Source organism: Mauremys reevesii, linkage group 2, assembly GCF_016161935.1.
Source record: "Mauremys reevesii isolate NIE-2019 linkage group 2, ASM1616193v1, whole genome shotgun sequence".
NCBI classification, from domain to species: domain Eukaryota; kingdom Metazoa; phylum Chordata; order Testudines; family Geoemydidae; genus Mauremys; species Mauremys reevesii.
In genome coordinates, this window is record NC_052624.1 from 1685995 (window position 1) to 1704150 (window position 18156).

Consider the following 18156-nt stretch of genomic DNA (forward strand, 5'->3'; position numbering starts at 1 on the left):
CTTCTCTCTCTAAGGCCAGGGTTACAGTCTACTGAGCCTTTTTCATCATAGGCTGCAAGGAGGTTGGGGAGAGATCTCCCACAGTCTCTGTTCAGCCTCCTGTCCTGACAGGGACCTGACTTCCCCTTCCAGGAGCTGTTCCTGTAGTGGAGGGTTGGGGGGAACCCGGGCCCGCCCTCTACTCCGGGTTCCAGCCCAGGGGCCCTAATGGTAGCAGCTGTTGGCAGCCAACCTTTCACTGCCAGAGTTGCTACATTTCCCTGGGCCACTTCCCCACAGCTCTCCTGCTTCTCCCTTCTTCACCCTTACCTTAGGGCTCCCTTAACGATGGTTTGAGGGTGTCTTCAGTAACCAGCCCTTCAGCCGCACTTCCTCTCCTCTGGCTCCCTGGCTGTCTCCTGCCTGACTGGAGTGAGCCCTTTTATAGTATCAGCAGGGCCTTAATTAGAGTCAGGTGGTCACATTAACTTAATGGCCTCACCTGACTCTTTGCAGGTTAATTAGAGTCAGGTGTTCTCATTAGCCTGGAGCAGCCCCTGCTCTGGTCAGTCAGGGAACAGAAAACTGTTAATCCAGTGGCCATTATATCTGCCTTCTGCTATTCTGCTGTACCCAACTGGCCTGGGTCTATCACAGTATATATATATCTTCCTACTGTATTTTCCACTCCATGCATCCAATGAAGTGGACTGTAGCCCACCAAAGTTTATGCTCAAATAAATTTGTTAGTCTCTAAGGTGCCACAAGTACTCCTGTTCTTTTTACATTTTCAAATTGTGACCCCCACAACCTCAATGCTAATGTTTAATACACACTCATGCCTAATTATTGTTACAATAACAATTTTCAGGGGATGTTTTAATAGCAAAACTGAACAGCTTCAATAGCATAGAGATTGTGCTGGGTTCACTGGGAGGTGCTGAAAGGTGTGGAAGCCATTGCTACTGTCCAGTGTAGCAGTGTCAAGTTAAGGCTTCAGGCAAGCAAGGTGAGTGTGCTTAAAACGCCAGGCCCAGTGAGTTAATCTATAGGAAGAGGGTGTCTCCATGAAGAGTTTTGGGGGAGGCACAGATAATAGTCTCGTGCAAATTCCAGAAGTTGAAAATGCAGAAGGAGGATAGAAATGTAACTCGCTCTCAGAGCTTGGGTTAGACAAAGAAATTTTAGTTAGAGCCTGAGGTTCCTCTTGAAGTAGAAGGCAAACAGCATTTGATTGGTAAAATCACTCTGTCTCTTTGGAATGAGTTCTGCTAGTGCGGAACAGGGGTAATCAGGATCAGTGTAGAAAGAGGTGTTTCAGGATTGGAACACATACACAGGTAATCTAATGTTGAAGTGATGTAAAAATTATGAGAGGTTATTCTTGTCTCTCTCGTCACCCACAGCATGAGCAGCAGGTTGTGAACAGGAAGGGTGAAGTGGAGATTACCTGTCACTCGTTCACTCACTAGGGTGACCAGATAGCAAGGGTAAAAAATCAAGATGGGGGCAAGGGGGTAATTGGCACCCATATAAGACAAAGCCCCAAATATCAGGACTGTCCCTATAAAATCAGGACATCTGGTCACCGTATCACTCCCACACACACACAGGCAAGAGCAGTGGCAAAGCAGGGCTGAGGGGAAATGGAGGTACAGAAAGTAGGCCTTTAACGCAGTTTAAACCTGAGTTTGAAAGGCAGAAGTGGAGTAACGCTCTATCACCCTTCTGTCCCCTGAAGGTACAATTACACAAGGCTCATTTTAAAGCAGATAGCACATAACCAGGTGAAATTATAAGCATTTGGAGAACAACTTTAAATAGTAGGCTTGAGGAGTGGTTAAATCAGCCTTAAACCATAAGCATACAACAGTAGGGTGCAGAAACACAATGCTGGTTACAGAACAGCATCTTAGGGGCGACTGCCAAGCTGATATCTCGCAGTTCTAAGAACCTAGTTCTTGTTTGCTATCATGGAAAATATTTTAGATTTCTGCCATACTGACAGCAGTAAGTTTTCTGGTTCCCTGTCCTTATTCACAGTTTGTCTTTTTTGGAACAGAATATTTGGCAATATTCCTATGGTAGTTAAGTTAGACTTCGGTTTGCCTCGAAAGGGGTTCCGCCGGGACTGGAGCCTGAAATGACAGAACTCAGGAATTTGGTCCAAGCGGTTAATTACATAGGAAATCATGATAGTTCTCTTCTCTTCTGGTCTCCCTTCAGAACCCAGAGTTTGCCTATGCGCTTGCTGAGGGGAAAAATATTGATTACCTCACTCTTTCTACTGAAGCAGGATAGTTCTCTCTTGCTATTCAGTTTGGAGAACAATGGATTTCTTGAGGTCTTTGTTTCTTCAGGAAAGCAACCTCCTTCTCAAGGCCAGTTTCTGGTAGGTACTTAGGACTGGGCCCCAGTTTCCCAAAGGATTGGACCTTGAAGGACTTGGTTAAGAGAGTTTCTAAGCGTTAGGCTAAGGTGATTGACTTTAGCTAGAAGTGAGCACATATCATGTCATCAGAACTCAGGGCAGTTTCTTCATGGCAGGCGCATTGACCTTTGGTAGGCAGTTGTTACTCTGGCTGTTATGGATGGCGTAGATCTGATTTTTTTATGGCTATTGTTTCCAGTTGAAACGTAGAGGGAGAGGTGGTTCCTACTCAGAAAAGGCAGGTGTGAATGTTGTCATCTTTCCATTGGATAGTTTCATATTTTGGGGGAGGGACCCTTTGATCCCGTGTTGATAATCCATTTTTCCAAGGACAGGTCAGGAGCAGCAGAACTGTTTGCGTGTGTGTCCAGGAGGGGGTGCTAGATACAAAAGCCTGTCTTTCATCCTTTTCTTAAGGTTCTGACTTGTAAACAGAAGCTATTGAAAGTCTTTTTAGTTCTGTTTTTCTGATAACTCTCACAAAGTTCAACAAGGTTATAATAGTATTTTCACATTCTGTGGTATGTCGGTTCAGCTCTCTCAGTGATAAGTCCCAAGTCAGGGATGCAGGCAGGGCTGGTGTTATGCAGGGCTGTGACAGTGAGGACAAGAAGTTAGAACCAATGCAGTGATCATTTTACTTTGATACTTTTATAGTATCATTTTAATCATTTTTCTTTCAAAGGGGAATTTATCTCTTCCAGCTTCACATACAGGAATTTTATTCCCAAGGTTTTGATTCTATATCTAGTCAACTTCCATAATTCATAATTAAGTTCAACATTCTACTCCAAATAATCTCAAAGCTTCTTTGCCACTGTATGTTTTGTTTTGGATCATTTTAAATTTCCCAGAAAAGTAAAAGACAAGTCCAGATGTGTACAAGAATTGTAAGGCTGATAAACATCTGGCTAAAGTGAAGACAACAGGCTGCGCTGAAAGGGGAATTGTTGGGCTGGAGGCAGGTTACCAGCGGAGTTCCTCAAGGATCAGTACTGGGAAAATGTTTATTTAGAACTTTCATTAATGACCCTGGCACAAAAAGTAGGAATTCGCTAATGAAATTTGCGGATGATACAAATTTGGGATGCCTCATTGGTATAAACGAGGACAGAAATATCATACAGGAAAAATCAGATAACGTGGAGGACTGGAGTAATAGAAATGGAATGAAATTCAATAGTACAAACTGACTCTTGCTGGCGGAAAGTTCAGTTAGAGGTTAGTTTGGCCAGTATGAAAACTCGAGGCCTTTGGTTCAGTTTTACCATTTGATTTCTAACCCAACATTTCATGTTAACGTCTTATTACAAATTGTATATTCATGAGTTGACTCCAACATACAAAAGCAGGTGCTGAGCCCCAAATATGTTGCACCTGTGCATGTGTTACTGAGATGATACAGGCTCATGCTCACAAATTTCTTTTCCAGGACAATGTTCAGAAAAATCTTTGAAGACTGAAGCCAGTGACTAGATTCTATATCTGCTCCCCAGAAACTTAAGTATAACCCCAGTTATTTCTTGCAGGTCAGACAGAGGAGAGAGTGTCTGGGTGTGGAACAATGGCAAAATCAGATGCCACCATTGAGATGCCAGCTCTGGGCCGCCCATTCCAGCTGGGGATGCTGTACGACTGCCGCAGCGACTCCCTCATCCCAGGTAACTGTCACCCAGGGAGGAGCACGGGGCCCAACTTAGTGTGTCAGAAAAGAGAAGCATTTGGCACCTGTTTATTTGAGGAACATTTGGGTTTAGGATTTGAGTTGAGGAAAAAATAAAGGGCATCAAAACCTGCTTGGGTACTGCTGACCCTCCTTACAGGACAGGCTGCACTAGGAGAAACGAGAAACTTCCCATCCGCTCCCTGCCACTGCAGTATCTCTGCAGCCCCACCTGCACTGCAGTCGGCCTATGAAAGGGGGACAATGCTCCTGAGCTGGCTCATCTCCCCATTTCCACATGGGAGGGGTGAGGTCCCAGTGAGAAGGGACCTCTCTACACACAGATCTTCGGGGCAGGATGGAACCTATTAGAAGGACAAACTTCAGCTATTCACACCCATCCCTGTGTCCTATATTAACTGTCCCCGCCCCGGAAAAGGCCTGGGCATCGCTGTGCACAGCTCAGTGAAAACACCTGCTCTGTATCCAGTCACAGCCCAAACAGTAAATGGTGCCAGGTGCCCGAGGAACGGGATGGAAAATGCCACCAGAGCTATTCCAATGGCATTAAATAAATTAATGGGCCACCCTCCCCTGGAATGTGTGTTCAGTGCTGGCCATCCCATCACAAGGAGGGTATAATAGAAATTGAGGCAGTTTGGACAGTGATGATAAAAATTACTAGAAACCTGGGGAGAATTTCACAGAAAGAGACAAAACAAAGTATTTCATATAGCGACAAGAATAAGTGGGAGGTGAAACAGGGATACAGAAGAATGAATGGGATAGAGAAGGTAAATAAGAAGTACCTATTTACTCATTCATAGAAAAATAACAAGGGGACACTCAATAAAATTAAAATACAACTAGTTTAAACTCAATAAAGGAAATACATTTTAAAGCAACATAATTAGCATGAGGAACTCACACCACTAGACATCACTGAATCATAGACATTTAGGGCTGGAAAGGACCCTGAGAGGACACCTAGTCCAGCACCTAGCACCAGGGCCCTCTCTGAGAGGTATTTGTCTAACCTGTTCTTAAAAACTTACAATGAGGGAGTCAAGAACATAAGAACGGCCATACTAGGTCAGACCAAAGGTCCATCTAGCCCAGTATCCTGTCCTCTGATAGTGGCCAATGGCAGGTGCTCCAAAGGGAATGAACAGACAGCTTATCATCAAGTGACCCATGCCCTGTCACCCAGTCCCAGCTTCCAACAAACAGAGGCTAGGGACACCATCCCTGCCCATCCTGGCTAATAGCCATCAATGGACCTATCCTCCATGAATCTATCTAGCTTCCTTTTGAACCCCGTTATAGTATTGGCCTTCACAACACCTTCTGGCAAGGAGTTCCAGAGGTTGACAGTGCGTTGCGTGAAAAAAATACTTTCCCGTGTTTGTTTTAAACCTGCAGCTTATTAATTTCATTTGGTGGCCCCTTGTTCTTGTATTATGAGAAGGAGTAAATAACACTTCCTTATTTACTTTCTCTATACCACTCAAGATTTTATATACCTCTGTCATATCCCCCCCAGTCTCCTCTTTTCCAAGCTGAAAAGTCCCAGTCTTATTAATTTTTCCTCATATGGAAGCCATTCTACACCCCTAATCATTTTTGTTGTCCTTTTATGAACCTTTTCATACTTCAATATATCTTTTTTGAGATGGGGCAACCACATCTGCACACAGTATTCTAGATGTGGGTTCACCATGGATTTATATAGAGGCCAAATGATATTTTCTGTCTTATTATCTATCCCTTTCTTAATGCTTCCCAAAATTCTGTTCACTTTTTTGACACTGCTGCGCATTGAGTGGATGATTTCAGGGAACTATCCACAATGACTCCAAGATCCCTTTCTTGAGTAGGAATAGCTAATTTAGACCCCATCATTTTATATGTATAGTTGGGATCATCTTTTCCAATGTGCATTACTGAGGTCCCTTCCAACCCTGATATTCTATGATTCTATGATTTATCAACATTACATTTCATCTGCCATTTTGTTGCCCAGTCACCCAGTTTTGTGAGATCCTTTTGTAGCTCGTCGCAGTCTGCCTGGGACTTAACTATCTTGAGTAGTTTTGTATCATCTGCAAGTTTTGCCACCTCACTGTTTACCCCATTTTCTAGATCATTTATGAATATGTTAAATAGGACTGGGCCCAGAACAGACCCCTGGGGGACACCTCTATTTACCTCTCTCCATTCTGAAAACTGACCATTTATTCCTACCCTTTGTTTCCTGTCTTTTAACCAGTTACTGATCCATGAGAGCACCTTCCCTCTTATCCCATGACAGCTTATGTTGCTTAAGAGCCTTTGGTGAGGGACCTTGTCAAAGGCTTTCTGAAAACATAAATACACTATGTCCACTGGATCCCCTTTGTCTGCATGTTTGTTGACCCCCTCAAAGAATTCTAGTAGATTCGTGAGGCATGATTTCCCTTTAAAAAAATCATGTTGACTCTTCCTCAACAAATTATGTTCATCTGTGTGTCTGACATATTGTTCTTTATGATAGTTTCAATCAATTTGCCCAGTACTGAAGTGAGGCTTACTGGCCTGTAGTTGCCAGGGTCACCTCTGGACCCATTTTAAAAATTGGTGTCACATTAGCTATCCTCCAGTCATCTGGTACAGAAGCTGATTTAAATGATAGGTTACAGACTACAGTTAGTAGTTCTGCAATTTCATATTTGAGTTCCTTCAGAGCTGTTGGGTGATACCATCTGGTCCTGGTGATTTATTGTTGTTTAATTTATCAGTTTGTTCCAAAACCTCCTCTAATGATACCTCAGTTTGGGACAGTTCCTCAGATCTCTCACCCAAAAAGGATGGCTCAGGTTTGGGAATCTCCTTCACATCCTCAACAGTGAAGACCTATGTAAAGAATTCATGAAGTTTCTCAAGGCTGAACCCCAACTCTGTCACTCTGAGTGCAGAAGGTGGGGGCCTGCAAGGATTAAAAAAATTAATACTGGTCACTCCAGGCTTGTTTTAAACTCCCAAGGTTACAGCTTTTCTTTGACCTTGGCGTGGTAAACGCTGCCACCACCCAAATGCAAAAAACCCCAAACTCTTTCAGCCCAGGAAGGAACATTTGGGAATTCCTTCTTCTGGGGTGCCCTCAATCCCTTTCACCCTCCCTCCAGGGAAGAGCTGAGAAAGAAAACAAAGGAAATTAGCTGTGGCTACCAGCTAATCAAACAACATGCAGAAACCTCTTAGCACACCAAAAATCCAATTCTGTTCTTAAAAGAGATACATTTTATTAAAAACAAAAAGAAAGAAAATACATCTGGAACTTAGGCTTCTGCTAGATTTTAAAAGAGCAATTCCAAAAATCAAGCACCCAAAATAGCTTTATTGGGGATTTAGCTTAAAGGTTACAGGCAAACAAAAGCATCTGGGATGAGCACAGAGGAGTCCACAAGCCAATAAGAAATAAAAGAAATAACCCTGATCGCATCTAGCTAAACATTCTGATCTACCCACACATTTGGACGTCAGATAAGTAGTTTTAGGCATGATCTGATGACTTATAATCATACCTGGCTTAGCTGCTTATATCATGGCTGCTCTGTCCCTCCAGCCCAGAGAACAACAAAGGCAAAGTTTCTTTCCCCATTTTAAAAAGTTCTACCTTCCCACTGGCTCTTTTGGTCAAGTGCCCACTTTTCTTTCTTTACCTGGGGGACTTTTTAACCCTTTACAGGTAAAGCAAGGAAAGAACAGCTACCAAGAGGGATTTTACAGCTAACTGACTGGCTGGGTGTCCTTCAAAGGGAGCTCCTCCCCCCCCGCCCCTTTATTTATCACAGATGGGGATTCTATAACCTCCCTTGAAAGCCTAGTCCAGTGTTTAATTATGCTGACAATTAGAAAGTTTGCCTAATATCTAACTTAAACCTCCCTTGCTGCAGATAAAGCCAGTTACTTTTTGGCCTCCCTTCAGTGGCCCTGGAGAACAATTGATCACCAACCTCTTTATAACAGCCCTTAACATATCTGAAGGCTGTTATCAGCTCCACTCTCAGTCTTCTTCTCTTAAGACTAAACATACCCACTGTTTCTAACCTATCTTCTACAGGGCAGGTTTTCTAAACTTTTTATCAGTTTTGTTGCTCTCCCCTCACCCTTCTAGTTTGTTCAGATCTTTCTTGATGTGTGGAGCCCCAAACTGGACACAATACTCTAGTTCAGGCCTTCCCAGTGCCGAGAAGAGTAGGACAACTACTCCCACCCCAGAATGATATTAGCCTTTTGCACAATTGCATCCCATTGTTGACTCATATTCAATTTGTGATCTGCTATAATCCCCAGATCTTTTTCTGCAGTACTGCGGCCTAGTCAGTTATTCCCCATTTCATAGCTGGGCATTTGATTTTTTCTTCCTAAGTGTAGTACTTTGCACTTGTCTTTATTGAATTTCACCTTGTTGATTTCAGACCAATTATCCAATTGATCAAGATCATTTTGATTTCTAATCCTGTCCTCCAAAGTACTTGCAACCCTTCCCAGCCTGATATAATCTTCTACATTTATAAGTATACTGTCCACCCCATTATGCAAGTCATGGATGAAAATATTGACTAGTACCAGATCCAGGACAGACTCCTGCAGGACCCCACTAGATGCAGCCCCCCAGTTTGACAGCAAATCATTGATAACGACTCTCTGAGTACAGTCTTTCAACCAGTTATGCACCTACCTTAGAGCAATTTCATTTAGACCATATTTCCCTAGTTTGTTTATGAGAATTGGATGTGGCACTGTGTCAAAAGCCCTACTAAAATCAAGATCTATCATGTCTACTATTTCCCCCCATCCGCTAGGCCAGTGACTCTCTCAAGGAAGGAAATTAGGTTGATTTAGTTTGACTGGGTCTTGACAAATCCTTGCTGGCTGTTATTTATTACTCTATTACCTTCTAGGTGCCTACAAATTGATTGGTTAATAATTATTTCCAGTATCTTTCCAGGTATCGAAGTGTTCTCCTTTTAACAATAGGTGCTATGTTTGCCCTTCTCTAGTCCTTTAGCACCTGACCTGTCCTCCTTGCATTCTCGAAGATAATCGCTAATGGTTCTGAGATTGCTTCAGCTAGTTCCTTCTGTAGAACCCTAGGGAGAATTTAGCCAGGCCCTGCTGACTGGAATACATCTCATTATCTAAATATTCTTTAACTTGATTCATTTCCCATTCTGGCCTGTGTTCTTTCCCACTTGTTAAGATTAACTGTGTTAAACATCCGGCTACAATTGACCTTTTTAGTGAAGACTGAAGCAAAATATGCTTAAAACACCTACACCTTCATGATGTCATCCATACTTAGCTCTCCTTCCCCATTAAGTAGTGGACCTACACTTTCCTTTATCTTTCTTTTGCTCCTCATGTATTTAGAGAACCTCTTTTTACTATCTTTTATGTCCCTTGTTAGGTGTAACTCATTTTGTGCCTTATATACTTGTACTATTCTGTTATACTCCATAGCAATTGGTTCATGTTTCCACTTTTTGTAGGATTTCTTTTTGATTTTTCAGGTCATTAAAGAACTCCTTATGGAGTCATATTGGCCTCCTGATATTTTCCATATCTTTTCTTCAAATCATGATAGTTGCAATTGTGCCTTTAATACTGTCTCTTTGAGAAACTGCCATCTCTCCTGAACTCCTTTACCCCCTAGATTGGGGTCCGCAATGCGGTGCCCGCGGGTGCCATGGCCATGGGGCATCTAAATACTCCCGCATCCTGGCCGGCAGTCGAGCATCCGCCAAAATGCTGCCAAATTTCTGCGGCATTTCGGCGGCCACGCCTCTCGATGATGCTGCTTGCTGCCAACAAGCGGCGTCATTGAGAGGCGTCGCTGCCGAAATACTGCAGAAATTCAGGGGCATTTCGGCGGATGCTCGACCGCCGCCACGGTCCTTCGTCTGGCGCCCACCAGACAAAAAGGTTGGGGACCACTGCCTTAGATTTTCTTCCCATGGGACCTTGCCTACCAGCTCTCTGAGTTTGTTAAAGTCTGCTTTTTCTAAGTCCTTTGTCCTTATTCGCGCTGCTGTCACTCCTTCCTTTCCTAAGAATCATTAAATCATTTCATGATCACTTTCACTCAAATTGCCTTCCACCTTCAGATTTGCGACCAATTCCTCCCTGTTAGTCAGAATCAAGTCTAAATGCCTGCCCTGCTTCTTACTTCCTCCATCTTCTGAAAATGTTGTCCCCGAAACATTCCAAGAACTTACTGGACATTTTGTCTTTTGCCGTATAACTACCCAGACATCTACTGGAAAAGCAAAAGTGCCCCATTACTAACGAGTCTTCTGCTTTGGATATTTCTGTTATTTGCTCTAGAAATGTCTCATGCATCTCTTCCTCCTGATTTGGTGATCTAGAGTAGACCCTTACCACGGCTGCTACTCTGAAACCTTACCAAGATGTTGCTGTTGTCTCCCCTGTTCATCTTTACCCATAACCTTTCAACTGCTGGCCTCTCATTTCCTTCTGGACCGCAGAACAAGTGTATATACTCTTGATGTATCATGAAGCTCCTCCTCCCTTTCTTCCTTGCCTGTCCCTCTCGAACAAGCTATACCCCTCTATACCAATATTCTAGCCATGAGACTGATCCCACCAAATTTTGTATTGTCATAATTTAGCTTATGTACTAAGTCTTCCCGTTCTTCCTGTTTATCCCCCAGACTCCTGGCATTTGTGTAATAGACATCTAAGATGTTGAGCAGATTTCCCCACTGTTAACCATCTTGTTGTGCCTATGACCCAATGGTAATTTTCCATTCCACCACCCTCATCTCACAACATCGCACCCTCTGTGAAGGTCACTTTTTTTATACTTACCTGTGGGCTTTTGTCCCTGTCCCTTTGAACCTAGTTTAAAGCCCTGCTCATGAGGTTCATAAGTCAGTGATCGAAGATGCTCCCCCCTTCTGGATCAGGTGTACCCCATCTCCTCCCAGCAGATTTCCTTCCTGAAACAGCCTCCCATGACTTAGGAAGCCAAACTTACCCTTTTGACAACATCTGCACAGTCGTGCAGTCATCGTCACTATGTGTATGCCCCTGACTGGGCTCTTAGCCTTCACTGGGAAGATGGACAAGAACACAGCCTGCGCCCCCAACCCCTTCACCCTCCCTCCCAGAGCCCTGTACTCACTGCTGATCTGCTCAGGGTCAGACTGGCAGTATCATAGTACATCTGTGGATGAGCAGCTTGGGGTAGTGCTGAGACGGCAATGTTTCCACAATGCCTCAGATGTTTCTAATAAAAGTGACATTTCAATCATAACCAGAGCACTTGCTGCCTGGAGCAGTGTACTCCTGAAGGGCGAGTGAACTCAGTCATGCTGGAGAAGGATCTATTAAAAAAATCAGAAAAGTTCACATCTTCCAAAGTCCTGTAAGAAGCCGGGGGCAAGGGAAGGTTGTTCGGGGTGTAGTTCAGCCTTGACTTGACACGTTTGTACGTTACCAGGTCAGTTTACTTGATGTCCTTCACTCGTTATTTTTCAATCTCAGAAATGAGACTCAATGAAACCATGGACAGACTCTGTGTCCTGGGCACCTATCAGTTACGTTACCATGTGTTTGTCTCTACTATTCTAGGGGTCACGCTGTGGACCCTGGACCAGCTTCTCAAGGATGTAAGCAGAAAACCACAACCTAGGACTGAATTTGAGATCATCGCATCCGACACCATTGAAGAGAAGGCCAATGCCCTCAATGTCACAGCCTCGCTGAAGGCCAGTTTCCTGGGGGGGCTGGTTGAAGTAAGTGGATCTGCCAAATACTTAAATGACACCAAAAAATCCAAACAACAGGCCCGAATTACTCTCAAGTACTCTGCCACAACAAACTTTGAGCAACTAACTATGAACCAATTAGGACCAGAAAATGTCTCTTATCGTGCTGTATTTGATCAAGGCACGGCCACCCATGTGGTCACGGCTGTGCTGTACGGGGCTCAGGCTTTCTTCGTGTTTGATCGGGAAGTTTCTTCTTCTGAGAATGTGCGTGAGATAGAGGGAAAGCTCCAGATTGCAATTAAAAAGATACCCCTGTTTTCCATAGAAGGGGAAGGAGCTGTCAGAATGGATGAAAGTGAACAATCAAATGCTGAAAAATTTAACTGCAAGTTCCATGGTGATTTTGCTCTTGAGAACAATCCAACTAATTTCCAAGATGCCATGAAAACATATTCCACCCTCCCGAAGCTGCTGGGTGACAGCGGGGAGAAGGCCGTACCAGTGAGAGTCTGGTTGTACCCGCTGACCAAGCTGGATTCCAAAGCTGCTCAGCTGGTGCGTGAGATCAGCTTAACACTGATTTCTGATGCTCAGACTGCTATGGAGGAACTCATAGAACTAAATATGCGATGCAATGACATGGTGAAGAATCCGATTGCCACAAACTTCCCCGAAATCAAGCAGAAAATCCAGCAATTCAAAAATCTGTGTAAGCAACACAGACAGACTTTCCAGAAACAGCTAGCAGGACTCTTGCCATCTATCCGTGGAGGTGGAAAAGAGGAGGGGGCCCTGGTGGATATTTTATCGTGTAAAAACCAGTCACCGTTCAATATCCAGAACCTCAGTGAATTTCTGGATACAAAGGAGAAAGAGATAAATTATGTGAATTCCTACCTTAGGATCCTAAGCAATGTAGAGGTGGTGTCCTCTCAGAGTGAACTAGATGAACTAGTACTCAGCCCTGATCTTGACTTCATCGTCTCCTTTACATTCACCTCACTGCATGAAGAGGAACCATATTTATCAGATTTAAAACAATGGCTTCAGAACCAATATATAAAGGAAACTCATGATCCTGAATTAGCCAGTTCTGTTGCTGAGAAACCAAAATCCAAAGTGTGGTTTGAGGAAAAAGAAATGTATAAAAAAGCTCGAAAATCTGCAAGGTCCCTTTCACATTTTGTCAGTGTCAACAAATCTAATGGGACGACTCGGTTCATTGTGGCCTCTGTTCCAGACAAGGACAATCCAGGCACTGCCATTTACCTGTATGAGGATGGAGAGCTGGTCAGCACCAACTTTGAGCCTCCATCAAAGCCTCGTCCTCCCCAGATTGATGGAATCAGACATGACCGTGTGCAGCTCACGTTTAACCCAGAAGCCTATGGCAGGGCTGCGATATCCGGCTATCGGGCAGAGTACAGAATTGTAGGGCAGGAGAACTGGACGGCTGTGACTGTAAATAACACACAAGAGACATTCACAGTGACAGGGCTCCGTGCAAACACCGAGTACCAGTTCCGATACGCTGCAGTGAGCAAACCAGGGCTCAGCGAGAGCAGCGACGTGAGTGATCCTGTGAAGACGCTCTCTCCAACCAGCCCCCCTGGGAAGCCCGTAACAGTTATTGCAGATTCATCTGCCATTGCCCTTTCCTGGGAAAGTCCAAGTGTCACTGGAGACGGAGTTAGAATAAAGGAGTATAAGGTGGAATATAAAGAGGAGGCAGGAGATACGAGTCAGGAGGGGAAAGACAAATGGCTGGAACGAAGGACAGGAAAGAGAACCGAGTTCTGTAGCGTTGATGGACTGCGTCCTGAGACCTCCTACAGATTCCGGGTGTCGGCTGTGTGTGCGGATGGGGCTGTGAGTGACCCGAGCGAGGAGACTTGCATCTCAACCCTAAAGAAAGGTAACATATATATATATGTGCACATTTCCCGCTCCCCCCTCCCCAACTCTGGAGTAGTCCATTCAAGTAAAACTATATTTATCTTTGGAAGAAAAGTGAGATGACCCAGGTGTATAATGTAGGAGTGACTTCAGAATCAACTATTTATTGCAATTTAATATCTGAACTGCAGTGATGCATACATGGCCCAACCCAACACAGGGATCAGCTGGGGACTGTACAAATTATACTGGACTGCCAGGTCTGGTCAAGTTAAGGCTCCAGCCATCTTCCTGTGAAAAGTTTCACTTTTCTAAGTGCTCTAAAATCAGCATGGTTACTTGGATTGCCTTGAAATTTGGTGTGCCTCAGGGGGCACTGGCTAGGGTCAGTGATCCAAATTTGGGGTCATTTGACCAAGGGGTTCCTACATTTTGGGCTCCTCTCCCCCCCAACTCCCTAAAAAACCCATATTTTCTAAAGGTTGACATATTCTACCGCTGTGGTTTTGCCCAGACCTGGGGATCAAGCCCTGGCTCTGATCCTGGCACAAGGGTCTCACTCACTTGAGGATAACACCCAGAGCGTGAACGGTACCCACCAGGCCTCTGGGGGAGCAACATTCAGAACATTATTAGACAGATAGTTTTGTTCATGAACTATGTGGATCATACTGAGCATGTGTAGACAGAGGAGCCAAGAGAATCTGTAGGTGGAAAGCTTCCACTGTAGCTGGACAGGTCTCTGCAGATATGGCAATTTCCTGCAATATCACTGAAAGACCCTATTGTATTAACTGTATATATTACTGTGGGCCAGGATTGTATGTAACCTCTCTAGTGGGGAGATGTGATGGATGTGAGAAGCCCATACACAGGCAGACTGTGATTTTGATTCTTTGTTTTATACCTCTATAACAAGCTAAGTGATAAGAATACACCTAAGTTGTTAAAGTATAGGCCATTATAGGCAGGCCTGAATATCTGTATCCTAACAAACCTGAACTCGCTATCTCTCGGCATTCACAAGATTCAGTTTTGCTGAATGTGACTTTCTTGAAGGGTGCAAGGTGTCACCAGGCATCTTAACACTGGGTTAGTGAAGTATTTTTCCTACGTAGTCTCGCTATCTGTGTACGTAGTTAGCTATATAAAGAGCAGCACCGACTGGCACACGTATATGGTACACAGTATTGCTCCTAAGTAGGTGAGTGCAAGGGTGGGTGGGAAGATTCTGAGTCTCAGGTCTGGCCCAGCTGATCCTTTCACTCTGTCATTGACCCATGTCTGCCAATAATGCTCTGATTCTGTCTCTCCCCAGTGAATGTGACTCTGGATCCAGACACGGCACATCCTGAGCTCATCTTGTCTGAAGATCGAAGAAGCGTGAGCCGGGGACACGAGAGCCAGATGTTGCCTTACAAACCGGAGAGATTTGATTATTTACTCAGTGTGCTGGGCTCTGAGGGCTTCAACTCAGGGAAACATTCCTGGCAGGTGAAGGTGGAGGGAGGGGCATCCGCAGACTGGGCTGTGGGGGTAGCTAAACAGTCTGTGCTAAGGAAGGAAGAGGTTGACTTTACCCCTGAGAAGGGGGTCTGGGTGGTGCAGAAATGGGGCAGTGCCCAAGACTATCGGGCTCAAACCTCCCCTGTCACCCGCCTGTCCTTGAGTAGAGAACCCAGCAGGATCCGGGTCTCTCTGGACTATGAAGGGGGGTCAGTGGCATTTAATTATGCTGATAATCTGGCCCCGATTTTCACTTTCCCACGGGCCTATTTCAATGGGGAGAAAATTTTCCCTTTCTTCTGGGTCTGGGGTACAGGATTCAAGCTGAGCCTGCATCCCTGAGACTCAGGGTAGCCCGGGGCCCTGTCAGTACCATAGAGAACAGGCGCCGCTAGATAAACCCATCTCACGGTCCAGCCGTGACGGCCCGGTCTGCTTGTTCTCATGCTGTATGGTTCTGTAGGGTTATATCAGAGAACAGGGTCAGAGAAAGGTGGGAGGGGGGAAGGAGGGAGGAAAGAAAAAGTACCTCCGGGGAGTGGGGAGGGAGGGGATGGGAGAGGGGAACTGGGGCTTGCGGGGGGGAGGGATGGAGGATGGATAACAAAGCAATCAGCTAGAAAGGGGAGGGGCACAGACCTTGAGATGAGGGTTTATTACTTCTCCTTGTGGAGTCACTGGGGCCTTGTCTACACTTGTCTGCGCCAGTGCAGCTGTGCTGCTGTAGCACTTTAGTGAAGATGTTACTATGGGAGAGCGTCTCCCGTCAGCATGGTGACTCCACTTCCTGAGAGGCGGTAGCTACGTCAGCAGGAGACGCTTTCCCGTCTACACAGGGGTCAGGTCGGTGTAACTGCGTCGCTCGTGGGAGGGGTTCACACGTAGTTATACCCATGTGAATTTGCAGTGCCCACCTGGCCTGAGAGGCTCTGTCCCAGGGCAGGATCCTTGGCCAGAGCCTGCTCAATGCACCAGTGCATGTGACAGAAACGGGTCCCTTAGAATGAGTCTGTGGGAGGTTCTGGCTGGACCCCGCCCGGGCGCGGAGGGTGCAAAGGAAAGCTGAGGGGTTGGCAGGCAGGGCCAGAATGCCACTGGCAGTGTGATCCCCACCTCGTCCTAGAGCCACTGCGGCTGGAAGCTCAGCTGCACAATGGGCACCAGGAGCTCTGCCCTTTGCGCCCTGTGCAGGCCTTGGCCAGAACCCCCCGTGGTGCTCACGGCCTGAAAGGGACGAAGTAAAACCAGGGCCACCGCCCTGCATCTCCACCCCCTCTTCCTGTACGGGGCACAAGCCCTGGCAGCTCCCTGCACCGTCTCCACGTGCTCATCAGGGGTTTCTAGCTGATTCACATACACTTGCCCCACTCGCAGCATGGGCCCTTTGCACAGTCTGAGGGGGCAGGTGTAGACAGTTAGTGCATTTGATTATCCACGTACGGTTGTGCTGTGTGATGTAATGATTAACTCAGATGCTAAATTACTTCTAATGAAGGTAGCTAACTAGAGTTAAGGTGTAGGATTATAGAAGTATCAGAGTGATAAGTAGCATTAGGTATGTACGTGTGGCAGGGCTGAAACGCAAGGCCTGCAGGCTGAGGCCTGTCAGATTTCAGCTTAGCCAGACTAGGCCATAGGTTTAAGAATGCTAGACATGAGTAAGTGACCAAAGATTGACCCTATGCCAGTAAGAGCCCAAGACTACTGGAAAGATGTGCCAACAGGTGATGTTGCGGAAAATCAACTGCAATGCACTGTTCAAGATCACGAGATACCTTATTGTAACATCATTTACAACACGTGTCCTGGACGCAGGGTACATGTTGTGTGTAGATGCTAATGAAAATAAGAGGAACTACAGACAACCTGTGAAAAACAGGGCACCTCAATATTTATGGGGTGTGGAAATACAGATAAGGAAAAAAGAGGGTTGACATCTTCATGCAAATGCATAGTGTGTTAGATGTGGTCAAAATTACAATATAAAAGAGGGTTCCCAGACTGAGTGAAATTGGGAGTACCCAAGGGAAAATTCCCAACAAGAGTCATGTCTCTACTGACGTCCAGTTGGTGAGGAATCCATCAGACTCTGAGAATATCTTTAAGGATGTGAGTATGACTATATTTATAACTTGGGCATGGGTATTCGTAGGATTTAGATATGCTTGGTGTGACACATGGCTAGAAAGGGTTAAACATCCTGCAAAATAACCCTCAACAGACATGTGGGGAGATAATGTTAGTGTTTTGTGTATTTACTTATGTATGAGTAGGGTCGACAATGTAATCAACAGTCCCTGTCAATGCTGTATTCTGATAGTTCAGAGATCAAAAGAACACCCTAACATTTAAATGAATTGTAAACACGGGATATCTCGATATTCATCTCTCTTTGAAATGTACTGTGAATGGTGGAGGAACAAGCAAATGGCCTTATGTTAATTTGTATAGCTAATTTGTATAGGATAGACCTCCTTCAAAGTCATCCTAAAGACCTTTTGTTCCCTGAGGAAATCCCAACTTGTCAAAGAGGACATGAAATTATCTAAAAGATCCTTGGGTCCTGATTCTGACATCTCAGATCTGCTTCGGCTTCATCAGAGGGAGTTTGAGTTGCAAGACTGAGGTCCCAGTTATGCTGGGACGCCCTGAATATGAGATTTGGACATTGGACTACGACCTAGGAACTGAATTCTAAAGGAACTCTTTGCAACTACAAAGCTCACCATCTTGGCTATGAATCTGAATCTCAATGGACTGAACTCATGTCTTACTCTCTCTCTTTTGTTTTTAAATAAATTTTAATTTAGTTAATAAGAACTGGCTGCAGCGTGTATTTGGGTAAGATCTGAAACATTCGTTAACCTGGGAGGTAATGTGTCCGATCCTTTGGGATTGGTAGA

General features: G+C 44.9%; 1 protein-coding gene across 1 annotated transcript; it reads left to right on the forward strand.

The window, feature by feature from the left end:
* The first annotated feature begins 3974 nt into the window (after positions 1–3974).
* On the forward strand, positions 3975–15595 carry LOC120399303 (stonustoxin subunit alpha-like). The gene is made up of 4 exons (XM_039527455.1): positions 3975–4071; positions 11712–13785; positions 14262–14338; positions 15066–15595. Exons 1-4 carry the CDS (start codon positions 3975–3977, stop codon positions 15593–15595), a joined length of 2778 nt encoding a protein of 925 aa, XP_039383389.1.
* Positions 15596–18156: the final 2561 nt, after the last annotated feature.

Excerpts from the sequence above, each read along its gene's own strand:
- LOC120399303 (XM_039527455.1), top strand. The coding sequence starts at position 3,975 with ATGGCAAAATCAGATGCCACCATTGAGATGCCAGCTCTGGGCCGCCCA. Across the intron at positions 4,072-11,711 it reads CAGCGACTCCCTCATCCCAG|GGGTCACGCTGTGGACCCTG; the intron begins GTAACTGTCACC and ends CTACTATTCTAG. Across the intron at positions 13,786-14,261 it reads GGTAACATATATATATATGT|ACCTGGGGATCAAGCCCTGG; the intron begins GCACATTTCCCG and ends GGTTTTGCCCAG.